Genomic DNA, 24,397 nt, shown 5'->3' on the forward strand with positions numbered 1-24,397 from the left:
GCAGTTGGAACTTTTAATATTAGAACAAATTTTAAGCTTTTGAGAGAAAGGAGTAAGGTATCCTTCACCTTGGTGCTCTTAATTAGTTGGACCATTAAACCACTGTTATATGGTATATAAATCTTGAGAGTAAGTTAAAACAAAAGTGGTATAGGCTAGAGAAAATGACAGAACTGAATGCCAAAGGATTTATAAAGCTGTGGCATCAAAGGCAATTATGGAGTTGCAAAGATAGTAACTGGATAAAATTCAGTCTGAAAATCCTAGCACTGCTGACTACTGTCAACATTTAGGACCTTGTTTTCTGGTTTGGAGTGTTAAAAGGAGGATAATCTGGCGCGTAACTTACAATATAACTTGCTGCTGGCACAAACTAGCCTTTTATTTTGGATAATACTGCCAAATTTTTTGAAAGGTGATCAAAAGCCCTGTGAATTTTTCTCAGCTTAATGTTGGTCATAAGGATCCTTTCTTTAGGTCATCACGAGGGTGTCTGTGGGGTAAACTTGGAGATGTAAAGCCAAGGAAATAACATGTTTATTGCAAAGTATTGCTTGTAAGTAGCTAAGCTGCAAATGACATTAATTTCATAGTTGTGATCTATTGCCAGTTTAGTTTGGGTGGGGACTTTAAGCTTTGTGATCTGTGGTCTTGGATTTGCTTGTTGCCCTTCTGACTTTTAAACCATGTTTATAGCCCCTCCACGGCAGTATAACAAGAGGAATTCTGAGTTCAGTTGGCTCTTGCTGTTTGAGGTTTTCAGCTTTTCTGTGTGCTACACAAGATGCTTGTTTCCTCGAGGAAATTTTGTAACAGGGTGCCCCTCAGTAGTCTGTGGGCATCTGAGCATGGTTTCAAGTGCAGCATCTCTTTCAAAACCAAACTTCAACATATTCACAGTCAAAACTGACAGCTGTTGTTCTCTGGTAGCTTCAGACAGGTTTTCTTAAGAGCCTGTAGTAATTTAAGAAACATTTCTCTGGGATGTTACGAGCCACTGGAGGATTGGCTTCAAATCTAGTCCTTTTTAATGTAAATTATTTGAAATCTGGTCCAAGTAAGGTACATTTTGTAGTGAATGTGGAGTCATTGCAGGCAGTATTAGTGGCACTCTTCCCATATGAACCTGTTGCTTCCTTTGGTACAACCTGGGGTTTATCTCTCGTGTTGGATTTTGTAATCCTGTCATTTCCTTCCCTCTGCAGGACTTGTGGAAGAGGAAACATAAAGATCTCCAAATGAATAACCGAAAGGAAGATATGGAGATTGCTTCCCACTACCGTCACCTGCTGCGGGAGCTGAACGAGCAGAGGCAGCACGGCATCCTCTGCGACGTCTGCATCATCGTGGAGGGCAAGATCTTCAAGGCTCACAAAAACGTTCTCCTGGGGAGCAGCCGCTACTTCAAAACCCTCTACTGCCAGGTCCAGAAAACCTCTGACCAGGCCACAGTCACCCACCTGGACATCGTCACCGCCCAGGGCTTTAAGGCAATCATTGACTTCATGTATTCCGCACACCTGGCGCTGACCAGCAGGAACGTCATCGAGGTGATGTCGGCCGCCAGCTACCTGCAGATGACAGACATCGTGCAGGCTTGTCACAACTTCATCAAAGCAGCTCTGGACATAAGCATCAAGTCTGATGCCTCGGAGGACCTCGTTGATTACGAGCTGGGAGCTCCTTCCAGCAGCAGCACGGACGCTCTGATTTCGGCAGTGGTGGCTGGCAGGAGTATATCCCCCTGGTTAGCTCGGAGAACGAGCCCAGCAAACTCCTCTGGGGACTCAGCCATTGCCAGCTGCCACGAGGGAGGGAGTAGTTATGGGAAAGAGGATCAAGAACCAAAACCAGACAGCCACGAAGACGTTTCGTCCCAGTCTCTCTGGGCTAGTGACATGGGCTATGGTTCTTTGCGGATCAAAGAGGAGCAGGTCTCGCCGTCCCATTACGGAGGGGGTGAGCTGCATTCTGCCAAGGATAGTGCAATACAGAGTGGGTTCTCAGAGCAAGGAGTGGGGGATAGCTGGCAGCCCACAGGCCGCAGGAAGAACAGGAAAAACAAAGAAACTGTGAGACATATTACGCAGCAAGTGGAGGATGACAGCAGGGCAAATTCTCCTGTGCTGCCCCTTTTACCTGCCTCAGGGTGGCCGTACAGCAGTCGAGACCCAGGTAAGTAATTCTTCCAGTTTTTGGGGATGAAACTGAAAATGTTGAGTTAATTAGATCTGTTCATGGGATGATCTTATCAGCCTCTGAAATAGGAGCTTGCCAGAAATAGAAAAATATAGAAACTTGTGTTGCCAGCAATTCAGAAGGAGCACTGTATGGTTCAGTCAGGAGCCTCTATGGAGGCTGGTTCTTCTGTGAAAGTGGGAGTTTTGTTTTGGCTTTGAACAACCTAAATCAGCCCAAAAACACCACTCTAATTTTGGAATTAGTGAGAGGAAAGGTTGACATTTGTTTTAGCAGGGGTGCACATTGATGTCAAGGTTGAAGAATTTTCCTTGCACTGTATATTGATGATGTAATTACACCACACACACAGGTGTAATTTAGTCTTACCGATACCATCTTCAGAATTTCCTGATATTCAGGTGTCACTTTCTCTTGGGTAAGAAAACCACCATAGCTTGTTGCTGGTAATGGCAGGATAAGTGTTTAGTAACTCTCAAGAACATGTTTTTCTGAGGCACTACTATGGCTTCAAGTGTATTTTGATGTGTGACTGCTTGTGGTCTGAGATGAGTGGCTGTGTTTAAAGTGTGTAGCCAGCGAGAAAATTGCTTTCTTGACTTCCTTTGAATCTTCAGAGGTTATTTTTTTGTCTCAAGATAGCTGTCCCATTTGATTCATTAATCAGTGGCAATAAATAGATTCAGGAATCCTTCTGAACTAGGATTTTGGTGTTCTTTTCTAAGGACTTTAAGGAAGCGTGTTAGTAAACTCTCTCAAGCTGTCTTCAAGAACTTTGTGCTGTGAGTTAGCTTGTGTTTCATTGCATACCAGAATCCAAGTCAGCCAGGAGAAGGGTGTGTGAGATTATAGACTTCTGTGTTGCCAAATTTGAATGAAATAAGCAATACAAAGAGTACTGAAAGTCTTAAAAGTCTTTATGGGCTGAAAAATGAGGTCTTAAGCTGCTCACATACTGGAGTTTAAATGTGTTTTTCATTGAACAGTAACTGCAGATGTCTTGAGATTTATTATGTTTTATGGTTATCTGCTGCAGCAAGCTTGCATGTAATTATTCTAATTAGCTGATGATAAAATCTAAACAACGTCAGTTAGAAGAAAAATGCAAGATAATTTAAGATAACAGTGATTTATGAAGAATCTAATTTTTATAATGCATGTATTTTATCCTTGTTTTGAGTGAAGACTTGGCATGGATTGCCTGGTCTCTGTTCTCATGCAACTATTTTTCTTTTTCCATGGCATCCCGTAAAAGCAACTCGATCACTTGTACTGTCTGAGGGATGTGGGTTTGGAAAGGTACCTGGAGTGAACCAGACATGTTGGAGTGACTGCAGAAACAGAGCTGCAGCTCTGATCCTCTTGGAAAGCTGAGTATAGACTGAGTGTCTTTACTGAAAATAGTGCGGAATAGAAGAGATTGTGTTACTGGAAGCTGAATGAAACTTAGATTATTTAATTCCTAATTGTTAAGGAATTAAATTGCAGTGACTGTTTGCAGCTGAGAGGAAGATGGCTCGAGGGGTTGACTCAGCACAGGGCTGAGACAGCACGTCAGCAGGCACATCAAATTATTTGCTCCAAATCTTATCTTAAATGCAGTTTCCAATAAAAGAGGTGGTTCCAGTGGTGGGAAAAGGGAAGATGAATGGTGGTGGCTGGAGGAAGAGTTTCAATATTCCAATAGTGCTGGTAAATCACAAGGAAAGACTGAATGGCAGCACTGCTTGCTGTCCAAAATGAACAGGCTCAGGGGCTGCCTGTGTTGGCAGTGGCAACTGGCAGAGAGCTGCATGTCCAGGAGGAACAAGGGGGGAGTGTGGAGCCTGAGCTGCTCCTGGGTTCCCTGTATTGGCCATCTGGAAAGGTGAATGGAGGTGAAATCCTCCTTTCTGCCCTGCTGGAAAAGGACATTCCTCTGCACTGTGGGACCTGAAACTGTGGTGTGAGTGCATGTGGGCTTAATAGCAGGGATTGTTTCTGTGAGCCCTATGTGTCCATTAGGTCAGGTTGTGGTGTCTTTGGGGATTTTTTTGGGTTTGATTTCAAAGGATTTGAGATCTGGGATGTTCCATTTCAGTTAGCCTTAGACACCTTGTCCATGGGCAGCCTTTCATGTGGTAAATCTGTGGTTTTGGGGAAATCAGATGGGCATTCAGGTGAGGCTGCTGCTCTTTCACTGTGAAGTAAAAGCAACCCTGCGACCCCAAAACTGTCCCTATATGGAGCCCTGCAAGCAGTAGGGTCTCCTGGTCTTGCATGTGTATTTCTCATATCCAGCAGGTGGGAGCAACTTTCCTGCACACTCCTCCATCTCCTGAGCTGCAGGGTTGTGCTTAGGTTGGGTTTTATTACCCCAGGTTCTTCCTTCTCTGATTAGAATTCAGCAGAGCTCTAGGGGTGTTGCATACTTGACTCCTAAGTGTGAAGAATAATTGATTTTCTTGTGTGCAAATGGATAATGACACAGTGCAGACACTTGGAACAAGTATTTGGGTTGTGTTTAAATTCCAGCTTGAAGTTGTCTTTGATTTAGTCATGTCAGGTTTCATTCTTTAAAACAGACTTCATAGTCTAGGGCTCTTTTACCTCATTTATTTTGAAGTGTCACTATCAGCATTGTTCACAGCTAAGATGGAAAGCTACTCACTTACTGAGGAAATGGGTGTTGAATGTTCTTTCAGAAGTATCTAAGAGGAAAGAAAGTTACCTAGAACTCTTTGTCCTTTGAGGCTAGTCAACTTTTCTGATCTAATCAGTTATTTTAAGATGCTGCTAGCTAAGGCTGAAAGCTCTTGTTGTTGGGATCACTGGGGTTCTGTTTACAAATGCCTCTATACTGCTGGGCTAACACAGACCTTCTGGAAATGCAAAAGCTGATTTAGTAGAATACTTCTTCAAAATTCAGTCTTCCTCCTGAAATTGTGCAAGATATTCTTTTGGTCTTGCTTGCAAGCAGCACTGCATTTCAGCAGCATTTTGGGAGAGGAATCTTGCAAATAACCATTGCATCACCCTTTGAATTCAGTGACTATTTGGGGCAGGATATTCACAGATGAAAAATATGCTTCCTACTCCCCTATTATATAGGATTACTTAATTCCTGTTATATTACAAAGAAGCACATTGCAGTCACTGAAACTTTGCTTTTGAAACAACTCACAGCTTGTTCACACTCAGCAGTGGTGCTCCTTTCAGTTGCAAAAACATTCTTATCAGTACAGGCAGGTGTATTAAAATGTCCCAAATATTTAAGTAGACTATTTAAATACAAATCAATGACAACTCAAAAAAGACATAGATTTTTTTTTTAATTGAAAGGGTAAGAAAATTCTTTGTGACTCACTTGATTCTTTCCCATATGCTGGTGGGGTGCTGCTCAGAGTCTTTGAATTTGACAATATTAGAGATTATTCCAGACACTTCTTTTTATTTTAATCTTATTAGTGGTAATCTAACATAATGGAAATAGCAAGAGATTGTTAATGTCTGCCATGAAGATTTGTCTTTTTCATGCAAGAAAGAATGATCAAATAGGATTTGTAAAAGAATGCAAATGAAGCTGAGGTGCTGGATTGAGGCTGTGATTCAGCTCTCAGTTTCTCAGGGTGGTGTCAGTCAAGCACAAAGCTTGATGAGGACCATCTTGTCATGCTAGTTGCTATTTATTAATTTGGACTGTCTGTTTAGCATCAGACACATTAGGTTTTCTCTTTCTCATCCTGTTTGGGTTGTTCAGGATGTCAGTCTGTCATTCCTTGTAGGAAACATTCATATATATGTTTTCCTCACCAAGCCATATTAACTTGAAGCAGCAGTTCTCCAAAGTAAACTGAAGGATGGGCTTTTATAAATAATAATTTCTTCATAACTGAGCCAAGATTTCCTCCATGGACTTGCCAAAAGAAGAGGTCTGCCTTCTATTTTATCCCTTTTTCTTGGATTTCGTAGGTTTTCTATAGAAACATACTGCTGTTTGTTACTCTTTGTATCAAAGATGCTTATGAAATTCAGAAATAGTCTTGTGCCTTGAACATCTTTATTTGCCTTAGATTCCAGTACCTTTAACTTTGCTGGGTAACATTTTTACAGGATTACACGTCCCAAGTGCATGGACTACAGGATCAGGTGGTGCTTGGAAGGATCTTGCCAAAGAGGATGGTTATCTTCACTGTTCAGCCAGCAAAGTGTTGCTGGTTTTGCTTCTTCACATAATGGAAAACCCTGTCACTCAGAGGGTGTCTTTTAAAGAATTTATTGACGGCTTTATTAATGTGTTAGTTCAAGCATGGTAGTTATGATTCAGGAATTTATTTCCAAGGAAATACTCCCACATGTCTTCTGAGTGTTTGCACCCAAAAGCTGCAAGTGAATTTCTGTATGCCAATTGACTGCGAAATGAAGCTAATTATTTTAAAAACAGAGCAGCCCTTTTTAAAGGCCCTGCAGTTTGGGAACTCTTTCCTTTCCTTTGGTTACATGCAGTGGAATTGCTGAGTTCTGTAAGAAGAGCTTCAGGGCTTGAGTCAGCCCAGAGTAGTGACCTCCATGGGAAGGACAGGCAGGACTTTGCTGTATCCCTCTGCCTTGGCAGAGTTCACAGTTCCTTCAACATTTTCCCCATCAAAATCTTTAATTATGCACAAGTTTCCTCCCTCTTGGTGAGGAGACATTCAACTTCCTAATTTTCCAATGCCACGCGTGTGATTGCAGTGGCTGCTGCAGGGAGCTGTGCAGCCCTGGGAAGCCTGGAGACAGCTGGTGTCGTCAGCCTTTCCCATCCCTTTTTCTGTCTTGGTTTCCAGAGAGCAAATTATGATTACAGGAGCTGTTGGGGAGCACAGATGCTGAACAGTTGGATCCCATAGTGAGCTTACATCACAAAAGGATTCAGAGGCAGGCGAGGAAGAGCTTGTTGTAGATGGACTCAACTAATTTTCTGCAGGACCTGAGTGCAGGCAGGTGAATTTGTAGATTGTCTTATTAGAGGATGATTTTATTCTGGAAAAAAAATTACTTTTTCTCAGCAAGCTACCAGGCTTCCTGTAACTCTTTGTCAATGCAAATCTTCAAATCTTCCCTTGATTCATGTTTACAAATCATTGTTAAGTAATTCCCCTGAAAATTCCACTGTTTCTGTTGTGACACTTGGCAAGCATGTTAGTCCAACTAGAGGAATCCAGATTTTGCAAAATGAGAAAAAGTGGGGGGAGAATGAGTGTGGTGTTTGTACTCAGGATTCAGGTGTTTAAGGAACTCCTGAAGATTTTTGCTCTGCTCTACAAGACAAAGACAAATGTATTCAAGGAGGTGCTAAGGGAAGTCTTGGAAACTTGTGGTGTTGAAATAATCCAGCCAGAAAACTCACTGGGACAGATTACTCTGCCTTTAAATGGTTATTCTTTGAAGAGATGGTGTCTCCAGTCCACCTGCTGTGGTCTGAGTCCTGGTTGCAATGGGAAAATTTCAGGTGGTTAGATGTTTGTTACAGCCATGACTGAAAACTGGGCTGGCTAAAATTTCAGTTGTCAGATGAATGTCTAATGTCCTAAAACCCAACTTAGGCTCAAATTTTAATAATTTCCTACTGTTAGTTTGTTACTTAGACCTCTTTTATGCCTAATTTTGGAAAGATCACTTTTTGAGCAGGATAGATAACTTGGATCAAAACAGCTTATTGGAAAGGTGTTGGAGTATTTTTGAGGGTAGGTCATAGTAAACTACAGCTTGTCTGCCACCTGGAAAATTAGGTTCATTACTGCATTTTTCCACCTCCTTTTACAGCCATGACATTGCAGTTATGATGCAAGGTATTAAAATCTTCTTTGCTACAAATGAGGGTTTTTTTGGGGAGATATTTTGACACCACAGTCCTGGTGGGCAGTGATGCAGCCAGACATGGAGGGGTTACAGCTCTGTGCTCTAATGCCACCCCCTGAATTCTTTCTTAGCCTGAAATCGGCTTAGCCTGCATTCCTTGGGCTTAGGAGCTGCCCAGGTTTCTGGACCCTCTGTGGAACTCTTGGTGTGCCTGAAGCACCAGTGTGCTGCTGGACGTGACTGAGAGTTGCCTGAAAATGCAAAACCAAGGGAAAAAAAACCCACCCCAAACACCACTGGTGTCTGTGTCCATATGGTGAATTTTGGAGAGGGTGCTCAGTGAAAAATTCAGGTTCTCTGTATCCCCACAGCAGCAGGCTAATGAAATTATTAGGATACAATCTTTACAGGAGTAACTGTGAAGTTGCTGTTATTGAAGGGTTAGGTCAGGTTATTTTCAAGTTTGGAAACTAAAATCATCCCTTTAAACCCAGACACTCTTATTCCCTGGCTACACCCTGGCTTTAAAATGGTTCCACCCTAAACCAGCTTTAGCTCAAAGCTCAGTGTCTGTTTCCTTTCCCCACCCTGCATTCCATTTTCCCCAGGCTCCCAAGCCCTCCTCCTCCTTCTCCTCCTCCTCTTCCTCCTCCCCATGGTAGCAGTTCTGATTCTGTTAATCTGCATTAACTCCAGAGATCAGAGGCATTTCCCCTCTCCTGAGTGCCCTTCTCACTATTTTATTTGTTCCTTGTGCCACACACTGGGCTCTCCTTTGCAGAGATTTCAACTTCTCAGAAACTTTTTACCCCTTTTTGGTTCTTTACTTTGAAATTACAAGTGAGAAATCAAGGAGCTTTTAGTATTTTAACATAAATTCTATTCCTACTCTGCAATCAGCTCTGTTCAGGACTTTAATTTCCCTATCTGCAGTGCTGCTTTTGCATTAAAACGTAGTAGGAATTCATTCTTTAGATGCAATGCCAGGAAATCAAACCCCAGCTTTTCTATACTGGTCTCTGATTGATTTATATTTTATTCTTTTTCTTTTTTTTTAACACTTCTCAAAGGCACTTGTTTCAAAAGGTAAATATTTGTTCTGAGGATTTTCAAAGTTTATAACTCAGCATTCTGTCATGTCATGAGTGCTAATATTCATATTTAATGTGGTGCTTGAATGTTTTATTTCTGTCCCTTCGTGTTTGTGTCTGTTTCTGTGTTGATGTGCTGCGAGAGGCTGCGTCTGTCCCAAGGAGCAGCAGGGAATAGTGTCACTCCTTTTACTGCCTGAATTAGGAGACTTGGAAAAAGAGCTTAAGCTTACGGTGCTTTTAAAGAGATAGTCTCAAGTTACTGCAGAATTCTATGCAGATCTTGGAGAAGCTAGAGTGGCTTAAGGTATTTCTGCACTGCCCAGTCATTCCTGCTCCTGCAAGGATACTTTATTATCCCATTTTAGAATAGTTGCAAAAACAATTAACTCACCCAGTTTAACTATTTTTCTCCTTTTTGGATTTGTTCTGTTCTATCTTTTTTTTCGGAAGGTCAGCAGTTGGCCAGGTTTTCTCTGTAGCCCAAGGAACAGTAGAGTTGAGGTCACGGACAGGAGGTGGGGGAGCAGCAACAAGCAGCAGGGTTTGGGCCAGGAACTCCTTTTGCTGACCACAGAAAAGTATCTGCAGAACCTGATTCAATGGTAGAAAAACAAATATTACGGGAAAGAGATGAAAATTGATTTTTTTTCTTCCAAGTATCTGGTGGGGTGAAGGGAATTTTCCAGTTATTGGTACACTGATGACTGTTTTGAGGAAGACAAAGATGGAGATACACTTGTGCTTTTGGGATACACTGCAGGAATAGCAACACAAAACCAGGTCATTTATGTGTAGAACAAGCCTGGTTTATTTTAGAGGTAGTGAGGAGAACGTTTATGTTGGTAAAACACAGATAGCGAACATCCTATGGCTGTAGGCTTGAAAATTATATTGAAGCCTCAGTTGGCATGGGCTCCTCCTGAGCCCTCCAGAAACAGGAGCAGCACTGGAAATTGGCACTTTCTGCAGGATAGTGTTTTTCAGAACTCAAATCCTGATAGTCCCAGGTCACCCTGCTTTGAGTCATGGTGGAGAAACTGCAATAGGATTCCAACCTGGAAGAAGAGGGGTGGGAAAGCACAGCCTGAATGAGTCCAAATTTTTGATCCATAAGGATTCACTTAAGATATCTTACAGCCTTCAACATACAGGCAGTTTTTAATGATCATATGTGTTGTGGTTAAATATCTATGTTTGCTTGATTGTTTCCTGCTCTAGGAAATTGGAGCTGATTCCGAATATTGTGCACATTTATTGTATCCACATGTCTGCTGTTATGGTTGTAAAATAGTGCAAATCAAACCCAATATAGCTCATGGCATCACTTCCCCATGTAAATATTGCAGTGGGTGAGATCGCTGGGGTTTGCTTAACAAATAGTGAGTTGTGAAACATTTCTGGAAGATTTCTGTTAGAAAGGAGGAGGTATCTGAAATACAAACTCCAAGAATATTTTTAGCAGCTGGTAAAAGATTGTCATTTTTCTGCCAGACTGTGCTCTTTTTTTTTTTTTTTTAAATCCCAATCAAAAAAACACACTATGAAATGAAAGCTCTTTTTCTTTTTTTTTCCCCCCTGGGAGTTTAAAAATTAATTGTCTTTTGTACAGAAGGAGATCAAGCCAAACCTTCCTAAACTTACACAAGAAAAATCATCCCTGGAATTCTATATAAAATCTCTCAGATAGTGACCCAAATAGGTAGAAGAACCTCAGAAAATTAAGTCTTTGATTTCACCTAAGTTTTTTCGGGTCACAGTTTGGTAATGTACCTGAAACAAAAGCTGAGTTTAAGTGGCTCCCACTTTCCTTTGGTACTTACTTGTAGCCCCACGCTCTCCTGCAGCTGTTCCGGTGAAAATCTCTGTGCAACCATGTAGAGAACCAGATAGGGGAACTGATCTGCATTTAAAAATAACTTTTTTTAATAAATCAGTTTATTTTTAACTTATTAGTTCCTGTCTCAAGTTCAATCGCAACTAAACGTGTGGTCTTGGTACCACTGAGGGATTAGCAGGGGAGGGTGCAGGAATTTGGGGTGGAAGAATTTGCTGATTCTGGAACCTCTTCCCTCTGCCCTTTCTGCTTGTCTCATTGTAAACAAACAAACAAACAGATTACATTTGCCATCACACCAAAAATTATCCAGCTGTGTGCAGGGGATCCTAAACATCTGCCCCAGCAAGTGTGATGCCTGCATCCATCACAGGCTGCTTCCAGGCCCGATGCTGTTGACTTTGCTCATTAACAACTCGAGTGGTGGGATGTTGTGAAGCCTCAGCAAGCTGCTGGATGGCACCAGGCTGGGAGGGATGATTGGCTGGAAGGCAGCAGTGCCAGGCACAGCAGGAATTCCACCCAGACAAGTGTGAAGTCCTGCATGTGGGACGGAATAACCCCGTGCAGCAGCTTGGGTCGGCAGCCAAGGAGAGAGAAAGGAGCTTTGCAGAAAATGTCTTCTGGTGAGTAAGGAGCTGCAGAGGAGTCTGTGTGCCCTGGCAGCCAGGGAAGGCTGGCTGGCTGCCCTAGGAGAGCATTTGGAGTACCCAGTTTGGGGATCTCCAGGCCAAGAAAGACTTTGTGACAAGCTTGAGCAAGCGCAGCTGAGGCCATCAGGATGATGTGTGAGGAGAGGCTGAGGCAGCTTGGGTTAAAACCTTGAAGAAGAGAAGGGAGGTGTGTGGATTATCCAGGGCCAGACCCTTCTCAGATGTGGGTGGAGAAAGGATGAGAGGTAATGGACACGAATTACAGGAAGTTCTCATGGGGTGAAAGGAGAAGATTCTTCTCAAGAGTGGTCAAAAGGTGGAGGAAGGACCTGGAGAGGTTGTGCTCTCTCTTCCCTGCTGATATTCACAACTGGGCTGTACAAGCCACTGGAATCTAAAAGTAGCTCTGAAGTCACTTTCAACCTAAATTGTTCTGCAGTTCTTAAAGGTGACTCCAGGTGACCGAGCAGAAATGCTGTTTTAGGTCAGGATGGCTTCTCTCTCCCTTGTCTGATGGTGACACCACTGCAGATGGAACTCCAGCTGCTCCTCTTTCCAGCAGGACTCCTGTACCCAAAAATGCCTTCTCTTCAGTTCACCTTTCCACCCTAATTCTGCCAAAATGTGTCCTGCAGGTGGGGTGAACCACAGGAAGGGGTCGGAGCTTTTTGTGGCAAGAGGTGGCTTGAATTGCCATTGTCTTTGGAGGCTGTGGAGGCTAAATCCTTTGCAGCAAATTTACTCCAGGTGCTGAGTGGTGAGACCTCCAGTTCAGAAAAATGTGCTGGAGGAATGGCTTGTGCTGTGTGAAACCCCCTGTGTTCCAGGGGAGCTGAGCAGGGTTGGAAGGGCTCCTCAAACATCCCTGAAATTTGCCAGGGTAATGGAGCAACACCCAGGCACTGTTTTAAAACTCTGTAAATGGTAAGTGAGGTTCTGTTGCCCTCCTTTGAAGGACTTCTGTGGCTGGTTCCCCTCTCACTGCTGGGGTGTCACCTCCATCACACAACCCCAGCATCCCAGAGACTCTGAACACCAAGGGAGAAACATCCCTGCTTTGTGCTCCTGCCAAACTGAGCGGGGCTTTGAAGAGAAGATGACAGATTTCCTAGATCCCCTCTTACCTTGAGACTGTAACAAAAAGAGCAATATTGAGAAAGAGCGGCCTGACAAAACGTTGCCTTTAGTTCTTGGGGGAAAAACTTGTTTCTGCTTTGAGTTCTCAGGCAGCAGATGTAACCTTGTATGGCTTTATGGCTTTTATTCACGCCTTTCTCTCTTCTCATGGGTTTAGTTCTCCAGCTACTGATTTCTAGATGTTCAACTGTCTACATGAGAGCACAGGAATAAAAGATGAAAAGGGAAAAAAAATAATTAAAAAAAAATTTATGAAAGAGAATAATAGCATTGGGAGTCTGGGAAACCCCACTGGGGGTTTACTGTGAAGGTTAAAACACAGTACAAACAAGAAATAAGTGGTGTGAGAGAAGCAGACGCTGAGGAGGTACTTTGGTAACAGCTGAGTTTAAGCTGTAATGAGAAAAAATGACAGAAGCAGGGAGAAGAATTACAAGAAAAAGATTGGTTTGCTTATTAGAGTAATTAATTAAGGTAGTCAAATGGAGTCTTTAAAATGGAGCTTTTCCTTGCTGTTTCTGGGATGGCATGTGATTTTTGTTCAGTTGTTGGACTAGGTTTAATGCTTTTTACTGTCAGCTTCCTCCTAGATCTTTGGAAATAAATTATCACATTAACATTTGGATACTTTCAGTACATTGCAATACTTTGATTTGTGCCATAGCCCTTTCCAAGGGGCTGCCAGATGTCTGTAGTGCTTGATTTTTTTTTTTGACAAGTACAACTTGGTTTTCCCATTCCTGGGTTTGTGACAGGAGCTTGGTTTATAGGACTTCCAGGGCTTGCACAGTAGCCACCCTGGGTGTGTTGGGAATATTGTACTGCTCCTGCTGTACTTGTGTGAGGTTTATTCCTCTTTATGGATCTGTTAAAGCCTGCCTGGTCAGTGTGGTTGGGAATGAAGTGTGTTTTGAGCTCAGCTGGGATGGGTCATCTCTGTGAGAAGGTGCTCACAGACCTTGTATCCCTGTAATGTGATGCTTTCATGTGTAGGTAAGAACTTCACTGTTGTTTTCAGAATTGCAGGGAAGTGCTGTTGCCAAAATTGTCAAAAAATAGGCCCTGTGTTTTATTTGACAATAAAAGCTAACAATAAAATATTCATCCAAGTCAACAAACTTAAGAAAGCTTTTCTAAAGCTTCTGTGTTTTGGAAAGCAGGCCGGTGTAATAGAATAACTGCAAAATAATGATTTGCTAAAGAGACTAATGAGCTCAGTTTTCCGAGCAGCATTAATCCCGTGTTTAGCTCGGGATTTCCTGCATGTGGAGCCCTGCAGTCGCAGGGGCTGTCCCAGCAGGGTGAAAAACGAGCTCTGGAGGGCTGGGATGGAGCTCTGGGGCCAGTGGCAGTGAATAATTGCAGAATAGAAGCTCATTGACTAAAGCCTGGTTTACGCGGGGCTGAAGCGCTGTAGTAAACAGTTTGGATTACTGGGAAGTGACGGATGCTTTCGATTCATATAATTCTTTGGCTAAATCTCGTTAAAAGGAGCTGCGTTGTAGAGAAAAGAGAAGTGGTTTTGGAGGCGCCGTGGAGAGGAACTTGGTGCATTTTTTGGGTTTTGGTGTGCTGAGAGTATTTTAGTACTTATGTGACTAAGTGGATATTTATTTTGCCATAATGTGTGTTTGATTAGATTACATCAGCTATAAATACTGGAAGCTCTGAAGCATCTATTTCACTGTCTGTCTCTAATCTTGGCTTTTGAGGAACATTTAATGTCTTGTTGTGGTTACAATTAATCCGCGTGTTTTAGCAATTAGCGTTTATGTGCAGCAGGCAGCAGCCGATTCTGGCAACTGTCAATCAGCAGCTCTAACAGGCTCTGAGAAAGGAGGGCAGAAAGCACAAGGTGATTTCCTGCCTGCCTGGTTATCTGGGAGCACAGCTTTGTGGGCAAACACTCTTTCTGGCCTGAGTTACATGCTGTGGTTGTCCATGTAGGCAGTGGAATCGTGGTATTGTCGTGGCTTTGATGTGATGAGGCTCTCTGTTACCTTACCAGTTTAATGGGCTAAAGTTTAATTTGCTTCCTTCGCCACCTTTTGTAACAGCTGCTGGTTTTTACTGTCTTGTAATTTTCCTTTGTGTAGGCATGCCGGCTTGTTTTAAAAAAACCTTCATTATCGTCTAGAAAAGTGGATATCCCTGTGAGCTGCTAGCAGAGGGATGACAAAATATGTAAAAATTCAGAGCATTTGAATTCTTCTGCTTGGCTAAGATTTAATAAAACTGATAATATGAAATTATACAAGCAAAACACAGATGGAGGAGGAAAAATGGCTTGTTTAAAACGGAGAGCATCTCTGCTAGTTCACATTTATGAACTTCCTACTGTGTTTGTAGCCCCCAGCCTTGGACATTCCCTACATCTCCAGGGTGTGGGAGCCTATGATTGCTTTTTCCTTATTGTTTGCTTTGAGGCTGTTTGTTTTTTAAATGGACAAGTTAACAGTAGGATGTACTGGCAGAACAGTGCAGCTCAGTAAAGCCAATGTGAACATGTTATGGAATCTGATACGCCCTGGGCTGGGATGGGAAACTCGCCGGCTGCTCCTGGCTCTGCAGCCTGGACACCTTGAGCAAGTCCCCACATCATCCTCTGGCAGCCACCACCTGTAAAATGGAGATAAAAATAATGATCTTCCTTCAGCTGCTTTCCAGGTTACAGGAGGTGGGCACGGTACCAGTGTCCTCATTAGCATTTTTAATAAGGCTCTGCAGATTAATGCTTTGCCCTGGTTTGAAGTTGCAGAATCCTGGTGCTGGTTTGTCACACTCTGCCTCCTCCCTTCTCCTGAGCTTCTATACAGGAGTGAGTTTGTTGCAGTGTGGACAACATCTGAATTTCTCGCCCTCAGGAGTGCAAGGTGAATTTGTGAAAGCAGCAAGTATTAATTTTGTACGTGTTGTACCACTGGTTTGAGCTCTAATAGTTCCCTCTTGCATTAAGTAGATTTAAATCTCTTTTAAACTAGGAGGCAATAAAATATTCAGGATCTGTAAAACAGCTCCTTTCTCCATCTGATAGCTCATTAGCTGTGCCTTCTCTTTGGGTATGGATTTTTTTTCTCTCTACATTGATAGGAGAAATGCCACAAAAGCATAAGTTTGTTGGGAAGCTTCAGCCCCGTTTGCCAGGTGCTCAGCTGGGCTTTGAGTGTGTCAGCTGTGTTTGCTGCTGCAGATTGTGGAGGAGGTAATTGCAATTTGTTTTATGCACTTTTAAAATGGGCTAACAGCCCTTTTTGTGTGTAATTTTTGTTGTTTCATGTGAAGAATAGAGAGGTGTCACTTTCCTTTACATAAAAATACATCAATTATTTTAGCTGATAAGAGAATCAAAGTTCAAACAAAAGAGGCTCTTCAATTAGACCTCCCCAAAAATAAAAAATACACTGTGTTTTTGTAGGAAGAAATTTACCTTATCATAGCTTTTTCGGTTTTGTTTGGGTTCAGTAATTGATATATTTATTACTAATATGTTATATTTTTATACAGTTTCTTTGTCAGTTACATGTTGTAAAGTGGCTGATCTGTATCCATTTTTTTCTTTCTAAACTGTATCACTTCCTTATAAAACCAACCCTGTGATATATACTAGGAACCACTGGTTACTGTGTATTTTTTAGAGAAGTGACCCCAAGGGATTTATACTCAGCACCTCTCTATTAGAGGCTCTTTATTACTGGATTTTTCAAAACTTCATCATGGGAACGAAACGAAAGACTGAAAATTTGGACTACCGGAGTGTAAAATTAGGGAGGAAGCAGAAGTTAAACCTTTGAATGTAATTTCAGTAGTAGTAAACTACCCTGAAATCTTAGTTTAAGATAAATAAATAGTTTTATCCAGGTTATGCATAAAATACACATCCCCTCCCTTTGCCCTCCCTTCATAGTGTGTGATACTGAACTGCAGCCCAGCTGGTGGGGCAGGAGGGAACAGACTGGAAAAACAGAACCCCCAGCTGTGAGGCAGGAAGAAGAGGGGGGCAAGAAGCAGCTTTTCACTCTGACATGAAAAGCAAAGCCAAAATAAGTGTTGCTGCATTCCTGCTTCTGTCACCTGGATCCCCGGCGAGGCAGGTGTGGTGCTGGGGGTTTTCCCATGTCTCTGACAGCATCTCTCCTCCCGCAGGTGCTGATGTGGCCACGACAGAGCCCAGCAGCTCGGACAGCAGGGTGGAGCGGCCAGACCCTTACAGCAACGTGGAGGAAGCGCTGCTGGGCGGAGAGTCCAGCTACATCCACCAGCCCCTGACTCCGGACAAGGAGGACGCGCTCCAAGCCGCCACCGTGGCCAACCTGCGCGCGGCTCTGATGAGTAAGAACAGTTTGCTGTCGCTGAAAGCTGACATGCTGGGCGAGGACAGCTCGCTGCTCTTCGAGTACCTCCCCAAAGGCACACACTCGCTCTCCCGTAAGTTGGTGTTCTTCTATTTTTTTTTGTTTACTGACGCTTTAAGGGAAATCTTTAGTGAGTTGAGAATGCAGGTCACCGCCTTGTTTGTAGCTGCTGATGTGTTTATATCCAGGTTTAAGTTCTGCTTAATCCCACTTTCCATAAAATATGGAAACTTTTGTCTGATATTGATCCAACTTTAATGTTAACTGCTGAAGTCACAGAAGAAAATATTCAGCCTGTAGCTCTTGTCCTCAAATTTCTGTTTCGCTTGTTTGCACAGTGGTACTTACAAATAAAATGCAAGGTATTTGAGTCATTGTGGGGAAGGTTTTGAATCCAATCTTGATTGATGTTGAACAGCTTGAATGTTGCTCCTGTGTCTGTGGAAACAATTGGGATGTTGTAGATTGCATGAGCTTCACTTCTTGGAGTTTAATTTTAGACCTGCTAGTAATGAGCAGCTATTGATTGTTTTGTTATACTTGCACCTGGAAATGAATGTTTTTCTACTGGTGGTCTGTTGGAGACAGATGATGTGACCCATTAGGTGTGGACAGCTGATTTTTCAGCATATTTTTGTGTTTCCTTTATTGCGGCTTGATTCTCTAGTGCATAAAGAAATTATTAATGCTGTATTTTAATAATACTCTAAGAAGACACATCACTTGTGAAATAGGATAGAGCAAGCAGCAGCTTTCTGAGTACTACATGGTAATTTTCAGAAGAAAAGGTTTATTTTCATCAGTGCTGAGAAAACTCATCAAGTAAATAGAATGAAAAGTTCACTTAGGATATCTATTACTCTATTTTCTTTCAGTTTTCAATGGCAAAAGATAGATAACTTTAATGGTCATAGAATTATAGAATGAATCATAGAATCCCAGAATGGTTTGGGTTGGAAGAGACCTTGAGGATCATCTTGTTCCAACCCCCTGCCATGGGCAGGGACACCTCCCACCAGACCAGGTTGCTCCAAGCCCATCCAGGTAGCCAGCTGGTCACTGGAGTTGTGTAAAGGAAAGTAACTGCACAATGCAGTGTCAGACTTAGTGTTTCTTTTCACTTCTCGTGTCTGAGCAGTGGGATTGTTTTTAAAAAAATCCAAAGGCATTGAAGTTTCTGTACCTTATTCGGTAGCTGAAATATTTGTGGGGAATGGCTGATGCAGTGTTCTGGTTTCTCTCACAGCAGCTCACTTCCGGAAGGATCTCCAGTTAAATCAGATTTAGGCAGCTCAGATTGGGCTCTGGGGCTGAAAATCCCTCCGTTGCAGTGGCAGAGCACAGATGTGCCTCAGTTCAGTGGCAGGATTTGGGTTTTATATGGCAGGGAGCAGATTTCCCTCAGCTGGCACCAGCATGGGTGGGAGCCTGGATCGATGTGTGATTGATGCACTGCAGGTTCAGATCTGTGACTCCTGACAGGTGAAATCAGCAGTTTCATCTTCTGTCTTGATAAATTGGAATAATGATGGGGCTGCCCTCTATCCATCATCCCTCTCTTGGTTGGAGGATTTTTAGGTTTTACTTATAAACTGAAGCGTCACTTGACATAAAGATAAATTTGTATAAAGCAGTCATAAATCAGGCTTAAAAATTAGAGACTGCCCAGCCAGATGAGAAGCAGAGTTTGGGGACTGACATGGTGCAGGCAGGAGACCAGCTGGGCTTAAAATAAAGCTTGATACATTTAGAAAAAGGGGTAGTTGATAACTCACTGAGGGGTGCCATGGCTCAGGAGGTCCTTTCCAGCATGTATTTGAGGTCCTCATTTTCCAGTCTTCTCGCTATTACTTGGATTTCATTCAGCTGAGCTTCAATTATCTCATCTTTATGGACCCAAAGTGAAATGCCCAAGTCAAAAAGAAGACTTCCCGCTTGGTCTGTAGCTCTCACAGCAGTCGGGGATGTAGCTGTGGCCTGGCAAGAGGATTTTTATAGAAGCAGGGAGTTAAAAGACATATTTGTCTTTCATCTTATTCAGATTCATAGGTATCAACTTATTTTAATCACTTGAAAAAGATCTTGTGATATAGTATTCCCTTTTAAGTGGTCATTACTGAATACAACAGGACATCAAGTTTGACGAGAATTTTCAGTGTATAAAATGACAGTGAAGGGGTAAGAAGATCGTGGAGATGTAAAAGCACAGTCTAGGTTGGTGCTGGCTTTGTAGGTGATTTTGACGTTTTTCTTCAAAAACAATTTGAGGATGTTGAGTCATTTCAAGTCCTGGGTTATATTAAAAAAAAAAAAAAGGAGGAGGGAGTAGGCAGGAGCACAGTGAAAAAGATTGAATTTAACGGGACAACCAAACCCAGTGGTTTTCATCTGTCTTGATTTGAAAAGAAATGCACTAATTTCAGGGATTATAAGTGATCAGTCTCTCTGACTCTAAAGAAGTGAAGTGTTTTTTAATCTTGGCTGCTATCACTGGATTGTCTTCTCTTACAAAGCACTGCAGTACGTAACTGCCTCAAGGAGCAATATTCAGGTTTCCCTTTTTTTTTCTGGAGAAAAAAAGACTTAATGGAGGTGGACAGATGCAAAGAGGATGTTAAACATGTTTAAAACTTGGGTGAGCCATTTCTAAAGGGGATATTATCCTCCAAGTTACTGCATACTTTAAAAGTTTTCACTTGCTCTTCTGCATAGTTCATCCTGTTGTAGAAGTTAGAGGATACCCCAAGGTTTTCATTTTATCCCATGTTCTTTTTCACTAATTCATTATATGAGGTATGAACTCGACATTCTGCTGGTGGAAAATGAAGCCCAGAATGTGTGTGTGGGGGTGTTATGTCACTATGGTGAATTTCTGAAGTTAACCAGTTCAAACTCATTTAAAATCAGAAGGGAAAACTTAAATGTCTTGCCATTTGGGCAGCACAGTTGCCAGATAACCTGCAGCTGAAGGGCTCTGAGAGTTTGATGTTCATGATGTGTGATCAAGATTGACGTTGTTCATATGCTTGTCAGAAACCTGGAACATGCAGGTATTGCAGAAAAAAATGTGTGAGTTACTCATGGATAACACCAAGGTCGTCTGGGGAACTGTTGGTTACTGAACCTGCCTGGGTTGTTGCTGGGGATGCCTGTCAGATAAGACATCAGGAGAGTTTTCCTGGTCTTGCCACGTTTTCCTGGTTTGTCTGTAAAAGCAGGTGGTTGTCCTGTGATTTCCACTCCAGCAGAGCTGCTCTGAGGAACTCTTTGGTTCAATAACGTGTGTCTTATTTCATTTATGAGCTGAACTTTGGTAGCATTGTTCTGCACGGTTACATCACACAGCCAGAAGTCTCAAAGGCTTCAGTAGAATGTTTTGAGCTGGTTTTGCCAAATATAATCAAGAGAATGAGAATTTTAATATTCATTAGAAAATTAGGTGGTTAGTTTACATCCTTGTTTTCTCATTAAAAAAAAAAGCAACAACTTTCAGATCATGGGGAGATGGACTGCCTTAAAGGGTGACTTCCACATTTCAGAATAGCACATTTGAAGGCTTTTTTATATGGCTAAGTTTGGCTTTTCCTGTTTACCCTGTTGCAACTGAAACTGTTTATAGAAGCAATTCCTATGAAGCTTCCAGTCCAAGTGATTACATGGTACACAGAGCCCTTTTCTTTTGGGCAAACCAGCTAATAGGTTATTTTTAGTTAGTGGTTCATTGGAGCCAATGATTTATCCTTGCACTGGATGTTAAGGAATACGTTTTATGCAGTGGTCAACTTTCCCAAGAAGAAGTTAAAGATACTCAGTTTGGTGTGGAATTTTTGTGCATGGTAAACAAAGATTTAGGGGAGAATGGATGCAATTTTAAATGAGATATAATAACTTTGCCTTTCTGTTTTCTACTGTCCAGCTGTCATAAGAATTCTGTGTTCATACAAATATTGCTAAACCCCTGCTTCATCTTCTGTGTCCAGAGCTGACTGAAGGAAAACATTTTTGATTCCTGATTTAGAAGTTAAAATACTTTTGATTAAAATTCATTTTAGTACAAGTTCAGGAGGGAAAAAGGTTTCTCACACTACTAGTCAGAATGGACGTAAATCTGCATTCTTGTGTACAAAGTGTGGATCATTGATGTGGGTTTTTTCTCCTTGTGTTACTTGCAGTTGTTGAAACCAAATAAATACTGATTATTGTTTGAAAACTCATCTTTGTTGTGTTGTACATCTTTGTGTGTTTATGCACCTTGGATGATAGTTTATTTTTTTCTCTGTGCTCTATTTCACTGCTCGTTCATTAACCATAATTTTTGCTTCAAGAAATGCAGAGTTTTTTTGGGAACCTGTGGAACTCTGGGAAGGTGCTAATAAAGAATTCATCAAGCCAGGCCCCACTGGCTCATCTTTACTGTGTGCTAAAATACCATTAGTTTAAAGAAGTGTAACTGCCTTTGGGGCAGTTTGAATCAGTTTGGGATGTTCAGGGGTAAAAAAACCAGGACCATGTGGCTGTCTAGGCAGGAATTCTGCTATGGACCTGTAGAGCTGGATTCCTGTTAACAGTTTCTAACAGGAAATACTGATAAATCCCTTTTTTTTCCTGAATTTTTCCTATCTTGAATTTCTGGCATTTTGCTGTCCTACTTTTAAATGACAACAGCAACAGATGAGCAGCACCTGAAGGAAACCTCGGAGCATTGTTATCCCAGCTGAATAGAGTTAACTAAGCTGGGAAAGATATCGATCTGCGATCAAAGCGGAGGAAAGTAAATCAAACATCCAGCTTGTGGCACAGGAGCAGAATTTCCTTTGATAGCTGATAAAAAAATAGGGTTTGGGATTGTTCACATTGCGAAACCTTGGTGTGGTTTCACTCAAGTGCTTTGTTGTCACCCAGATCACAGCGCCTTGTATTCGGACACAGTGTAAACTGTGACTTGTTATTTGTAGCTGCATTAAAGAGCGTGTTTTTTTATATCCCTGAAGGTTTCCATCAGACTCTTTTGTGCTAGAAATGGAAAAGCCTTTAGGGCATAGAGTGCTTTAAATATGAATTTGTTTATTTTGTGCCGTATTTGCTTCTGGTTTTGCCTCCTTGCGTTTCAAAAAGAGCAACCTGCTCAGTATGTCATTCCAATATTCAGTCAAGGCATGTGCTAAAGTTTGTATAATAATTTATAATGTACACTGATATTGATGACAGAGTCTTTATTTGTATTTAGCTTTGTCATTGATTCACGGGGCAGTTTCTGGAATATTGTTTTCTATTTGCCTGTTGCCACAGTGTAGGCGAGGACCAGACACAGCATGTTTTCCTTTTGAATTATGGGAGATGTTTAGACTATAATGACTGTCAGGTATAATTGAACAGTTTTGTACAAATATTTGAACGTCCATCCTTGCTAAATACAGAGTGACAGGAGTGACCTTTTTCCCATCTTTTGTAAAGCACTTTGAGATCAAGGACTGACAGTCCGATATTAAATAAATCTCTCAGGTCTTGAGATCTGAACATGTGACATAAACTTTCAAGAAAGTTAGTGGCATGAAGTTTTTGTGTACATTGCTTAAAGATGGAACTGTATGTGCTCAGAATGGTGCTTCTCCAAGAGAAATGTGATTGCTCTGGATATTTGTGCTGCACTGTGCTTCTCTCTCCTGACGGACTCTGTAGTGACCGAGCACTGCGATGTCACTCCAGTACACACAGACATTTGGGTGGGGAGGCTGGTTTAAAAAAAAAACAACCCATCAACCAGAAAGACCAAAAGCCTGGCATCCCTGTCCTGCTGCATTCCCTCCCAGTGACAGAAGATGAGCTGCAAGTGCTGGGGCACTGCCTTTGCCTTTGTAAAGCCACCAGCTGGTGCTCTTTCACGTGGGTGAGATTCGTTTCCTGTGTTCCCCAGGGTCTGGCACCAACTCGAATCCTTCAAGGGGTGAAAGTGATGGCAAAGTGGAAGCACCATCTCCCCCGCTGCCTTCAGCACACCTTGCCACTCAGAGCCCCCTCGGGATCTGCTCTTCTGGTGAAATGTCACCAGAAACAGGGATAAAAGGAGAGGTGCCTTCCTCAACCCAGGTAAGATCGGGGAGGGGGAAATACAAAGAAGTTGAAATGCAAAGGTGTCTGTTTGATCAAATCCTCCCCAGTTAGGAGTATTTTGAAAGACCTGATACCTTGCACTTTAATCTGTGAGGGTTTAAAAAAAAAATACAGGTTATTTTAACACTAGAAATCTGTTGAGGGTCAGAACCAGCGCTGTCCCAATTTTAGTCTTTCTGCCTTACCTCAACAGAATTTCTGCTTAAAAACCTCTGGGTTTTTTTAAATATAAATGCCCTTTTTATTGTAAATCCCTTCATTTGCACAACATTGCACACTAGGATATAATAATGGCGTGGGACCTCAGCCACCCATTGCTCACTTCTGGTGCTCCGCATTTGAGTTTCTCGTAACTGTCTAAATTCGGACAGAAGTGGGCTGGCTCTCTCTGTTACAGAAGTCAGAAGTTTGACCTAAAATCCTTAGCTTTCTGCAGCATTTCTTATTCTTAATATTTTTGAATGGTATTTTACTCCTCTTAAAGAAATAGGTGGAAACACAGATTTTTGCTTGCAGTTCCCATAGAGCGAAGTGAGCTGGTCTGCACAGACCTGCCGAGGCTGCAGCACGCCTCTGCCTCATACAGAGCTGCCATCTGCCACATGCTGGCATATCGCAAAGGATTTATATTAAAAAAAAAAGATAAAATCAGCTTTTATTTAGAATATGGATCAGCAGTGCCAGAGGGCATTGCAGAAAGGGAGCTATGCAGAAGGTGTTTGTGTTCTATCGGCTCTTCTGCTTGGAAAGGAAAAGTAGCTGTGGAGGGCTAAGGGGGAATTTTCCAGTTCTGTTGTGTCAACTAGAAATTTCTGTCCAGCATTTCCCATTGGCCTGAGTGGGAGCTACAGATGCTTAGTGAGACTGGAAACTGAGTAGTTATCCAAGACTTAAACAGGGATGTTGATTATTGTCTTCAAAACACCAAATCCTGCAAGATGAGAGCCCAGTTCACTGCTTTGGCAGTGAAAGCTTTGCAAAGGCACATAGGTCAATTGATTGAGCCTCCCTTAGAGAAGGGATGAGAGCAGTGACAGGGATGAGAGTCAGTGCTCTGCCTTCAGGACAGGTTCTTATAAATTCCTGCCTTAACTTCCCTGTGCTTTTCCTTTGCAGGCTGCCTATGATGGATTGCTGGCACTTTGGCAGTTTGCTAACTCTGACTCAGGTAAGCAGAGAGAAGAATACATTTTTAAA

The 24,397-nt window shown here is 42.1% G+C and overlaps 1 protein-coding gene across 7 annotated transcripts in view; it reads left to right on the forward strand.

Moving 5' to 3' along the window:
* ZBTB46 (zinc finger and BTB domain containing 46) overlaps positions 1-24,397 on the forward strand; it is a 51,678-nt gene that overhangs the window by 14,403 nt on the left and 12,878 nt on the right. For 6 of the 7 annotated variants that reach the window (XM_085079300.1, XM_085079302.1, XM_085079301.1 and 3 more), the window contains 4 exons: positions 1,206-2,175; positions 16,881-17,162; positions 23,004-23,176; positions 24,317-24,368. In XM_085079300.1, coding sequence (XP_084935426.1) covers positions 1,206-2,175; positions 16,881-17,162; positions 23,004-23,176; positions 24,317-24,368 — 1,477 coding nt within the window. The remainder of the gene's footprint in view (positions 1-1,205; positions 2,176-16,880; positions 17,163-23,003; positions 23,177-24,316; positions 24,369-24,397) is intronic. The other variant, XM_085079305.1, reaches the window with a different exon arrangement.

The sequence above is a fragment of the Lichenostomus cassidix genome, chromosome 20 (genome assembly GCF_008360975.1).
Source record: "Lichenostomus cassidix isolate B80296 chromosome 20, HeHo_3.0, whole genome shotgun sequence".
NCBI lineage: Eukaryota > Metazoa > Chordata > Aves > Passeriformes > Meliphagidae > Lichenostomus > Lichenostomus cassidix.